The sequence below is a fragment of the Engystomops pustulosus genome, chromosome 9 (genome assembly GCF_040894005.1).
Source record: "Engystomops pustulosus chromosome 9, aEngPut4.maternal, whole genome shotgun sequence".
NCBI classification, from domain to species: Eukaryota; Metazoa; Chordata; class Amphibia; order Anura; family Leptodactylidae; genus Engystomops; species Engystomops pustulosus.
In genome coordinates this window covers 22,319,740-22,332,501 of record NC_092419.1, presented here as the reverse complement: position 1 = coordinate 22,332,501, position 12,762 = coordinate 22,319,740, and the positions used below count along the sequence as shown (strand labels likewise).

Below are 12,762 nucleotides of genomic sequence, written 5' to 3'. Positions count from 1 at the left end.
CTGATACTGACAGGAACACTGGTTGCTATAGGAAGTTCCTTATTGATTGGCTCAAGAACAACATTGCTGTGTCTTACAAATTTTTGGAAAAACATCTACATCAGAGTCCATTTGATCTATGTCGCTCACGGATCGGAGCTTCACTGCCCCCTGTGGCCACCATTGAGCCATGACTCGTCTACAGAAAGCTCTACTCATGTCCACTTGCCTGAAGAACTCATGGATAAGAGCTTTGTTGAGTCTTTTTGGACCCATTCAGCTGAAACTCAACGTTCTTTCGATCAAGAGTGATGTTTTTGCCAGGATTTCTACCTATAGGAAACATCTCATCTACAAACCCTCTTGTTTATTCTTCAAAGACAACCCATGTTTTACCCAAATGGCAAAGTTTTGAACCTTTCACAAAAGATGGACACTTCATCTACAAAATTCAAGGGTCAGAACATGGTTGACCACCAAGGTCATTATATTTGATTTATTTTGCTCCAAGGGTCCTGAAATCATTGGACCACATTACAGTGTTATACCAATTCTGCACAATTTTTGGATACTACATTTGCACTGGAACTTTGACGCTCCCTACATGTGCACCACCTATAATTTTTTTACCTGCTATTTTCCATGGCCACAGACCATTAAAGAGCCAGTTCCAAGATTTTTCATCTCCTCTATTTGTCCCACAGCAGCCATTTTGCCCGTGCCAATCCTACTCTAGAACATTCTGCAAAAAGAAGCCATTTTGTCCGTAACAATTCCTCAGTGCAATGGCTTGTAAACTGTAGTATAACATGAACCTTAGGGAGACTCCTTCACCACTTGGGTAAGATACATAACCCCAGAAAATGGCTCTGTTGTCAGTCGTGAGATACAAATGATGTCTCTCGATTGGTAAATAATCGCCGATCCGACGTTATTGCTCGTTAAGGTGATGGACCATTAAGAATCAATACCACGAGTGAATTTCTTCCATACTCAAGTAAATTAAGCCCGTCGTGAGGAAAAACGGCTGGAGAGAAAAAAAAGATCTACCTTTGTGAATTATTATCAGCGTCGTCTTCGTAGTTTACCAGAAAATTATGTAAATTTGCAGCCAAGTCTGCTGCGGCGCTCAGGTGGATCTCCATAAATAATGCCTCTCCGACGAGCTTTTAGAGTCAGCAGTGCAGTCCTTATGGATAGTAGAAGGCAATAATTATCAGCAGACCCCCCCCCCCATGCCTCCTGTATTCATTATAAGGTCCTCAATGCTGTAGGTCAGAGTCCTGGCACGGGCCTTGGAGAGGTGGATCTGGGTTCTGCAGTGAATAGGTTTACCTCTATCATCCCCTCCTGCTGAAGAATAGTACTCATTGCTTGGTATTGTAGACTTGGAGTCTGGTTGGGAGAAGCTCTACACCAATGGGTGGTGACTATAGTGATGCCCCATCCATTTGGTATCATGGGTCAATCTGATCACAACATCGGAGAACACCTGGAAAGTGCATCATATTTTTTAGCACGTACCAGGCTCAACCTATAATTTGTTGTTTATAGGACTGGTCTTTGTATTGTAAAGAGACATTTTATGGGTCAACTTTAGGTTCCAGGGCTCGAAAGCGGAAGCAAATGCCAAAAATTTGGCATCTGGTTGTGAGGCTCACGACCAGATGGAACTGGAAGTGAATGGCACAGTGTGGTAGGCGATTATGACTTCTAGTGGAGGACGTGGTGGATCCTAATCCTTGGGGAGCCCCAAAATAAACCCCCCATATAAGGAGGCCAGCACTATAAACTATACATAATTGTTGGGACCTGGTAGAGATTTCGCAGGTTCTAGTTACGGTTCAGCATTTTACCCCCCGGTATACTGTTCCTGCTCTAATGGTGTCAACTTTTTCCCTAGTGAAAAAAAATCTGTAAAATCAAAATTAAAATTTTCTTTCATGTTTTATTTTCCTTTTTGAATCTAGCACGGTCAGTGATGGTGAAGCTCCGGACCACAAGCGTCTCCCATCACTGACCCAGAAGGAAGCGTCTCGGTTGCATCCAATCGGTTTACAAGAAAAACAGAAAAACAAAGCACCATCGCGGCTACGCATCGCAGCGAAACCTAGAGAGATCCGGCTCCATGAATTGCAAAGTAGACGGTCTGACCTCAAACATGCTAATTCACCCCCCGGGGGACTTAATCAACCTCTTTGTTGAAGTACAGATAAAACTTTTTGACAGCGAACACTGTTCTAATAAAATGGAATTTTCAATTACTCGGAGAACATCTGCTCTGATCCGCCATTAAAGGCGCATGTTCCCGCGACAAGACAACGGCTCCTTCCTCCACAGGAGAAGATCCTCCACCCGATCCTAAGATATTTCATCCAACACCATCATAATCTGCAAAAATCCTAACAATCTGCGGCATTTTACAACAATCACCAGGATCCATCAGTAATTTACCTACAGCAATTTACTGCCCCTCGTAAGAAGAACTTACGAGTTTGTAAACTATCGCATTCTTTCTTTATTGTAACTATGGATCAAAAGTAAGAACTAAAAAAATGAAGCAACTTTGTGATTAGTCTTGATTAAAAATCTCCTACCGTTTTATGTACGCAGCCTCATATGTTCCCATGGTTACCGTGCAAGGTCTAAATCTACAGTCATTTTTGCTCCCATCTGCATTTTACTTGTACTAAACGTTTGTTAGGAAGAAGTCAGGGATATTGGGGAGGAAATATCAGCCTATGCAGCGTAGTCTGTAACCATGGACACACATAAGTTTGCATAAGAGCTGCAAACGCAAAACAGTAGGAGATTTGGAAGCCAAAGTAAGCAATGGTGACACTTTGAGCTTTCCCTGAAGAACAGAAATGTGATGCAAAGTGATGTCATACCCTTTAAGTGATGTCATACCCTTTAAGTGACGTCATGCCCTTTAAAATCTCTTAAAATGTCAACCAGTTGACAAATCGGTGAAAAAGCTCAAAAGGACCCACAATTAATGTGAAATCCATATTGGATGTGACGCCCTATTTACGTAAGATTCTGGGACACTCCATACCCCTTGGTCTCCACCGGTGGGGTACAGGTATACGGTACATAGTATGTGCCAGTATTATATGGCTATACCACAACTATAAAGGGACCGCAAGGCGGACGCTCATTGGCTGCTTTCTACTATGAAAGCTAAACAGACCCCCATGGGCTAAACAGACCCCCATGGTCTCCCCTGCTAATATATGCATTTATTTTTAAAGTGTCTTCTAAAATGTAACAATTTCATAATATTTAGCTATTTCTTAACATGAGATTTATGAGATTCCTCATAAAGATTTCCTATTATGTTGCGATTTCATAAGATTTACCAGTTTTCCTTAAAAGGAACCTGTCACCAGGAAACCCATTTTTAGCTCTCCCCCAGTCCCCACAGAGCATAGTACATACACTGCCAGAGAGTTTTTGTATAAAAAATAAGTTTTACAGAAAAAAAGAAATGTTATATTGTACCTTTCATTAGCACGTGCTGTGTGACTAGGCAGTTGCCTCCTGGGAGTGTCTGGAAAGGAGCAGTTTCCCCCCACCCTTGGGAAACTGCTCCTCCATGTGACCTTTTCAAATATATGAATAACTCCCCTCACTTGGGATTGGCTGTAGAGGAGCAGGGGGCGTCGCTAAGCCAAGTGATGAGTGTTTTCACATATTTGAAAAGGACACATGGAGGAGCAGTTTCCCAAGGGTGGGGGGGAACTGCTCCTTTCCAGCCACTCCCAGGGGACAAGTGCATAGTCACACAGTAGATGCTAATGAAAGGTACAACACAACATATCTTTTTTTTCTGTAAAACCAATTTTTTATACAAAAACACTTTGGCAGTGTATGTACTATGCTCTGTGGGGACTGGGGGAGTGCTAAAATGGGTCTCCTGGTGACAGGTTCCCTTTAAGGAAAACTGGTAAATCTTATGAAATCGCAACATAATAGGAAATCTTTATGAGGAATCTCATAAATCTCATCTTAGTAAATAGCTAAATATTATGAAATTGTTACATTTTAGAAGATACTTTAAAAATAAATGCATATATTAGCAGGGGAGACCAGTGGGCCCCCTCTTCCTGCTTTCAGGACCCCTCAGAGCTGTGGGGACGCTGGTGATAGTTGTTTGTCTACATTCCGAAATACATAAAAGGGAATTTATATTTGATAAATACGAGGAAGTGTTTAAATTTCGACATATCAGGAAATATATATATTGGGACGTTGCTCCATCGTAAGGACATGATACATAGTTGGAAACTGATAAATATCAGGATATTGCTACATATTAGGTAATTCAGAAGTATAAAGAAATGTCTCCATTTGAGGAAATGGCTTAGGATACAACCCCCCGAAGCTGAAGTGCAAACATTAGAAGATGCCTGCAGAAAGCCCTTGTCTTCCATCTGTTCTGCTTCCATCCTCTATCTCAGAGTTGATGGAGTGAACGTTCCCCTCCTTGGAACATTAAGTATGCAGAGTGCATATGAAAAGATAAGAACTGGCTGCTAAAAACCTTTTCTTTCCATTTGACTCATTTACGAAAATCAAAACAAAAGGATTTAATGATGTTTACCGTGAATTGCATTAAACAGCCCAAGACCCGAACACATAATCACAGAATTTTGTTTTTCCCCATCCTTAAGTCTTGGAGCGCTGAGGCTTCCAGCTGAGATCCGGCTTCGGCTTATCTCAAGACAGATCCCAGCACCCCGAGGCTTCAAGGAGCTCCGGCACCGACGCGCAATTCCGACTTCTTAATTGAAAAAGACAAGATGTTTGCGTTGGATGTTTGCATCACTTAGACATGAAACAACAACATACATCCCCGAATACAAGATGAAAGCCCGGACACGAGGGTCCGCCAGCTCCTGCCGCAGCACCGTGTGCACTGGGTCTAAGGTTACTACATCGAATGTCACCTCCATCTGCACCTCTTATATTCTCTCTATGATGAGTCCTGCTCCTGCCTCTTTATAAAGCTCCTTCAAGAAGGTTTATGTACCTGTGACTCCTAATACCTGGGTGCAGACTCCATCATGTAACCCATGTGGCACATGAAAGGCAGCCTCTCTCCCACCTGTCCACCTGTCCGCCGCACAATACCTATAACATTTCATTTTGCAGAACGACTGAGAATCAATAGAACTTGTCTGAAGTCTGGCGGCTTCTATCCTTCAGGTCTAGGAGCTGCCATCGATTATCAGGTGCAAGCGATGATTCCTGACCTCCAAAAGGCGCAGAAAGCCCAACATAGAAAGTCTTCTAAAAATACAGGAGAAAGCGGCACATAATGGTTGTGCGGCCGACCCCTGACGGATCAATAGGCTACGTATCACCTTGCTCACATCGCTGTGTCACCGCCATTGATTCTTCTAAAGCACCTGACAACAAGCAAGTGGCCGAATACACCGGACAATTGTGCAGAACTTTCTGTGGATCCCAGGCACATTATTTCCTCTTAATAACACTGTAGGCATAATGATTAGGTAACTGCTGTCATGTATGAGCTAGGACCCCCTTCCATGGCCACTTGGCCTGTTCCGGACCCCATGTTCCCTGGCAAGTTCTTACCACCAGTAACATGAGGGTGGGTAATGCAGCGGTCCAACCTGGCGCACGCTGTAGTCACCGCCAGCATCTAGCGTGGGAAGGGCGGAGTGGTTGGACAAATACACTGGACCGCTGCAAGATATGGCCAGCAATCGGACCACTAAGTGCCACAGAGGGGTAGAGACAGTTTTTCATTAGTATGTAAAGCTAGTCCTGTTTTTTTAGCTTACAGGTTCCCTTTAACAATTCTGATGGACTCTGCATGATAAATGTAGTGATGATCCGATTGAGCACCAGAGCGCCTCTTTATGTGCAGAGTTTTGTGTCGCTTCCGGTATAGCGCAGCGCGGACACTTTATAAATACACGTACAAGCAGTTTGTGCAAAGTCAGACAAAAAACTGATCCAGACACTAATAAACGCGGCTGTGAATCTAAAGGGGGGTGTTGCTGTGTGTTCCTAGTTTGCACCACATTTGTTACTGAGATACGATGCGTTTCTGTCAGCATAAAGCAAAGTACTAAGAAAAAAAAGGTGCAACTGTGTCATCCTGAAAATAGAGCGAATTTACTAGGAGTCCGAGATACTACTAGGTTATCTGCCGCACCCTGCACATTAGTGAGGAGACTGCACAGAGCCAGATCGCACCAGTTGCACTATGTGACGTGTATTCTGCATTGTTCAGCTGTTTTCCCCTCTGTAAACTATTTTTTTAAATTCTTTTAAATTTTCAGGTGTCTCAGTGCTGAATAATGGAGACTGGTTACTATGATGTCTCTAATACACTGCACACATTGGGGCTCATTTACTAAGGCTCCACGGCCGAACTTTCGTCAGATTTTCGAAAATTTCTGGGATTTGCGCCGCTGTGACAGATAGTTAACTGGGGATTGTGTCGATTGCCCGATCGGATTGTGGCGCTGCTGCGCGACTTTCATGTGACAGAAATGGGGGGGGGCGGGCCATCGGACGATCCAACTGATTCGGACTCAGCGCAGGATTTAACATTCAAATTGTGTTGCAAGCCAAGAACTTATATGCACCAGGAAGAAGAAGGTGAACTCCGGGGACCTGAGTGGGGAAGCGACACATACAGGAAATCGGGCGCACGATCTTAGTGAATCGCCGCACAGTGCATTCCGGTCCGACAGTGCACTTTCGGGGAACGTGCAGGACAGGTAAGTAAACGTGCCCCATAATCTGCTCCATAACTCTCTCTGGCCTGTCATAATGGGAATGAAGCTGAGTTACTTTGTGAGTGAATGTGGTCTAACCAATGTCTAACCAGTATCTAACCAATATCTAACCAATGTCTAACCAATGTCTAACCAATGTCTAACCAATGTCTAACCAATATCTAACCAATATCTAACCAATGTCTAACCAATGTCTAACCAATATCTAACCAACACCTAACCAATGTCTAACCAATATCTAACCAATGTCTAACCAATATCTAACCAATGTCTCCAATAGCTAGACCCCGGCAGATGTCACTAACAAAAACATCCTCAATGTCAAAAAAAAAGAAACTTCCCAGAAACCTTCTGTCTTCCAGGAGTCCTGGGAGTTCGGGTCACAGATGACCGATGTTTCGTGCCGAGACTTCCGGGGTCTCGATGGATTCATCTTAACTTAGTGTTCAATAATATGAAACTTTACTCTGTGCGAACTACAAGGAAGTATCTGCCCCTTATGGTAAAGCCTCATGTACAAGATGTTCTGATGTCAGACACATAAACAGATCAATCCCCACTACAGGATCCAGTTACCGGTGTCCATCTGTCCGGAGGACGGACACCAGATACAATGGATCATGCAGACGGGAGATGTTACAGATATCGGGACTCTTTCCCATTGGAATCAATACTAGACCTGTAAATGAGCAGAGATCTTGATTTTATGTTTAACTGGTGCCGCTCGGCCATGAGTGATGGCAGCCATTACCTCCAGCCATTATCCAGCCTCCCGAAGCCCATGAATAGTAACTACATAGCAATATATGTTCTGTCTAATATCACTGGGGAACCAGACCCCCGGCTACTTCCTGTCTAGTGATAGCCCACCAGGACACAAGGGCAGCAAGACCCCCTGCTATTAGGTGCCAATGTCTGGTGATAGCCCACTGGGAGACAAGAGCAGCAAGACCCCCTGCTACATCCTGCCAATGGCTAGAGATAGCCCACCAGGAAATAAGGGCAACAAGACCCCCTGCTACTTCCTGTCAATTCTCAGAGACAGCCCACCAGGACACAAGGGCAACAAGACCCCCTGCTACATCCTGCCGATGTCTAGTGATAGCCCATCAGGGCACAAGGGCAACAAGACTCCCTGCTACTTTCTGCCGATGCCTAGTGATAGCCCACCAGGGCACAAAAGCAACAAAACCTCCTGCTAGATCCTGCTGATGCCTGGTGATAGCACATCAGGACACAAAGGCAGCAAGACCCCCTGTTACTGTGTGCCAATGTCTGGTGATAGCCCACCAGGGCACAAGGGAAACAAGACCCCCTGCTATTTCAAGCTGATGCTTAGTAACAGCCCACCAGGACACAAGGGCAACAAGACCCCCTGCTTCTTCCTGTCAATGCTTAGTAATAGCCCACCAGGACACAAGGGTGTCCTCACTCTCCTAATGCATTATGTCACTAGTTAATACTAATCCATCAATAACAAAGAGCAACATAACACCCTCCTGCTTTTTGCCTATGTCCAGCAGGGCAGGAGGGCAGATGACCTGCCATGATCATCCCATAATTCTCCCTTTGTATCTCTTCTGCATCTGACTTCCACTCTATAAAAAGGAAACCCCTATATACCTTCTATAGGGATGGCCGGAGCCCCTATAGAACAAGCCTGGGCTCCTCTATGGGGAATATGATCACAGCTCCGGCAGCCGTTGTCAGTTGTCAGGACTGGATCTCCCCCGTTCATTAGACCCAAGTAAACGAACATAAGAGAGCGTCAGCTCATGTGACGAGTGCGGGGCTGACAATCCTCCCTCACGCTCTGTACCTGTGTGATGTATCGCACTTCCCATGTTCCTTACACATAATTGCCCCTTTTTTTCCTTACAACCTATTTACTTCGCTTCCAGCTGTAAGAATTTGCAAAGAGCCATTAAAATGTTGTATAACAAGCGCCGGGGCCACGCGGGCTCCGAATAAATGGATTGTATTTACTGCGCCTCCCCTGCCGTCCTCTAGGCAAAGTCTCACCAATTCAATAAGGGGAGAGACTGCTGACACAGCGAAATGTCAACAAGAAATCCTAATCACTTACAATGAGCAAAAAACACGGGAAAATGCAAAGAAGAGACGGAAATCTCCCGAGTCCCGGCTTATACTGCGCATAATTAATAAGTCTCCCCGTATCAACAACAGCGAGAGGAGGAGACGGACCCTATAATACCGCACAGGGCGAGGAGGATCAATGCATAACATCACCAAATACCGTCATATATACCAGATAGAAGATAATGTAGAAAATACCGCAATATAACATCAGTCATAAAAATAAAGAGCAACTACAGTCACAGACGGAAATCCTATATTTATTCCTGTACATAGGAGGCAGTATTATAGAAGTCATATTCTTGTACATAGAGGGCAGTATTATAGTAGTTATATTCCTGTACATAGGAGGCAGTATTATAGTAGTTATATTCTTGTACTTAGGGGCAGTATTATAATAGTTATATTCTTGTACATAGGGGGCAGTATTATAGTAGTTATATTCATGTACATAGGGGGCAGTATTATAGTAGTTATATTCCTGTACATAGGGGGCAGTATTATAGTAGTTATATTCCTGTACATAGGGGGCAGTATTATAGTAGTTATATTCTTGTACATAGGGGCAGTATTATAGTAGTTATATTCTTGTACATAGGGGGCAGTATTATAGTAGTTATATTCCTGTACATAGGGGGCAGAATTATAGTAGTTATATTCTTGTACATAGGAGCAGTATTATAGTAGTTATATTCTTGTACATAGGGGGCAGCATTATAGTAGTTATATTCGTGTACATAGGGGGGCAGTATTATAGTAGTCATATTCTTGTACATAGAGGGCAGTATTATAGTAGTTATATTCCTGTACATAGGAGGCAGTATTATAGTAGTTATATTCTTGTACTTAGGGGCAGTATTATAATAGTTATATTCTTGTACATAGGGGGCAGTATTATAGTAGTTATATTCTTGTACATAGGGGCAGTATTATAGTAGTTATATTCTTGTACATAGGGGGCAGTATTATAGTAGTTATATTCCTGTACATAGGGGGCAGTATTATAGTAGTTATATTCTTGTACATAGGGGGCAGTATTATAGTAGTTATATTCTTGTACATAGGGGGCAGTATTATAGTAGTTATATTCTTGTACATAGGGGGCAGTATTATAGTAGTTATATTCTTGTACATAGGGGCAGTATTATAGTAGTTATATTCCTGTACATAGAGGGCAGTATTATAGTAGTTATATTCCTGTACATAGGGGGCAGTATTATAGTAGTTATATTCTTGTACATAGAAAGCAGTATTATAGTAGTTATATTCTTGTACATAGAAAGCAGTATTATAGTAGTTACATTCTTGTACATAGGGGCAGTATTATAGTAGTTATATTCCTGTACATAGGGGGCAGTATTATAGTAGTTATATTCTTGTACATAGGGGGCAGTATTATAGTAGTTATATTCCTGTACATAGGGGGCAGTATTATAGTAGTTATATTCTTGTACATAGAAAGCAGTATTATAGTAGTTACATTCTTGTACATAGGGGGCAGTATTATAGTAGTTATATTCTTGTACATAGGGGGCAGTATTATAGTAGTTATATTCTTGTACATAGGGGCAGTATTATAGTAGTTATATTCTTGTACATAGGGGGCAGTATTCTAGTAGTTATATTCTTGTACATAGGGGGCAGTATTATAGTAGTTATATTCTTGTACATAGGGGACAGTATTATAGTAGTTATATTCCTGTACATAGGGGACAGAATTATAGTAGTTATATTCTTGTACATAGGGGGCAGTATTATAGTAGTTATATTCCTGTACATAGGGGACAGTATTATAGTAGTTATATTCTTGTACATAGGGGGCAGTATTATAGTAGTTATATTCTTGTACATAGGGGGCAGTATTATAGTAGTTATATTCTTGTACATAGGGAGCAGTATTATAGTAGTTATATTCTTGTACATAGGGGGCAGTATTATAGTAGTTATATTCTTGTACATAGGGAGCAGTATTATAGTAGTTATATTCCTGTACATAGGGGGCAGTATTATAGTAGTTATATTCTTGTACATAGGGGGCAGTATTATAGTAGTTATATTCTTGTACATAGGGGTCAGTATTATAGTAGTTATATTCCTGTACATAGGGGGCAGTATTATAGTAGTTATATTCTTGTACATAGGGGGCAGTATTATAGTAGTTATATTCTTGTACATAGGGGGCAGTATTATAGTAGTTATATTCTTGTACATAGGGGGCAGTATTATAGTAGTTATATTCTTGTACATATGGGGCAGTATTATAGTAGTTATATTCTTGTACATAGGGGCAGTATTATAGTAGTTATATTCTTGTACATAGGGGGCAGTATTATAGTAGTTATATTCTTGTACATAGGGGGCAGTATTATAGTAGTTATATTCTTGTACATAGGGGGCAGTATTATAGTAGTTATATTCTTGTACATAGGGGGCAGTAGGGTTAGTTACAGCGTCTTTATCTTATAGTCTGTGACTGCAGTTGCTCTTTATATCTCGGCTTTGTCCTTGCAGACTGGAGATTGTCTTTTGATAGATTTTGGGGAGGTGCAGGAGTTCCTGCCTTGCTGTAGACGGTACCTTGCTCTGTTTGCTGGGTCCCCACTGAATTGGCGCTGGTGTTGAGGACGTCGTTGACAGCCGTGTCGCAGTACAAGCCCCGCTGGACGTCGTGTTCGCTGTCAGTCTGGTCACTCTCCTCGTGCCCGCTGTCCTTCAGGCTATTCCCCTCTAAGTCCTTGAAGGTTGAACTGCTGGGAAGAAGAAACAACAAGAATTTAGTGTCGTGTCACCTCCTATCATCCAGAATCATTCCAGACTTTGGCGAGTAATAGTTCATCCCTCCGGTCACATCGCACACAGGGGGGACATCACCGGGGACGTGACATGTCAGGAGACAAAGCCAAGTCCTGCCAACAACACTCAGCAGTTACTTTATTGCGCCCTAAACTAGTTGTCAAAAATTCCATCTGATTCGTGGAGAGATGGGTAAGAAATTGCGACCGTTACACTTTCCATAATATCTGTCATAAAGGTTCTACCAGTATATAAGGGAGTAGGTATCACTGGGTCCTTGTGGTTCTGTACCATACGGAGTCTCTCTGACCTGAATGGTAAAAAATAGTTGTTTTTAGGCTTATTGCATATCTGTAGTATACAGTATATATACAGCATATGTAGCAGAGCTGAGTGCGCTATGTAGTGACCCGGTTGGAAGGTTCTTTCCCATAAGAAACATTTTCACAGAATTTTACTTTCCCACTTCTTGTGTCTAATGACAATCTCACTTCTGATGTAATGGTCGGTGCATGAGACCCAAATAATGACAATTCCTCTGATTTTCCATATATGTTTAGTGGTGCAGTCACCTGGCTGTACACCCATGCCCTATAGGGTGCTAATATATGGGGTCCAGTGCCGGTTCTCTGGGTTCTGATGGATTATTTGCTGTTTTCTGATGGAATTAATGGCTGACAATGTGGCGGTTGCGCTGATTCCCACAATACGGAGAGCGCAGGGCTTCCGCAGCAGTAAATCACCGCAGCGTTCTGCGATTTGTAGGTTGATTTTCATTTGATCTTCTTCTTCTAGCTGAATAATACAGATGAGGCTTATTCAACTGCGAAAAACACAAGTTCCTCAAATCAGGACGAGCCGTGACCAACTTTACATAAGAAACACAACAAGAGGAGACAGATACTCCTTCCTGATAGACAACAGGGCTGGATAAAAGGAGGGGCTCATGGGCCTCGAGCCCCGGGGCCCCCACCACTTTCACTTTTTAAGGGGCCCCCACCAGTCTCCAACAGAGTTGCTGAGTCACTGACTGTCTCTGTGTGCAATGCCCAATGGCCCATGGCTGCCCCAACGTACATAGGGGTCTAGTGAGACATAGCTGCCTTCGCTGGGG

General features: G+C 42.8%; 1 protein-coding gene across 8 annotated transcripts in view; it reads right to left on the bottom strand.

Annotated features, from left to right (window-relative positions):
• The window catches only part of PCDH19 (protocadherin 19), a 135,488-nt gene that overhangs the window by 35,897 nt on the left and 86,829 nt on the right, over window positions 1-12,762 (bottom strand). For 5 of the 8 annotated variants that reach the window (XM_072125643.1, XM_072125645.1, XM_072125637.1 and 2 more), the window contains one exon: window positions 11,433-11,605. In XM_072125643.1, coding sequence (XP_071981744.1) covers window positions 11,433-11,605 — 173 coding nt within the window. The remainder of the gene's footprint in view (window positions 1-11,432; window positions 11,606-12,762) is intronic. The other 3 variants (XM_072125644.1, XM_072125639.1, XM_072125642.1) reach the window with 1 other exon arrangement.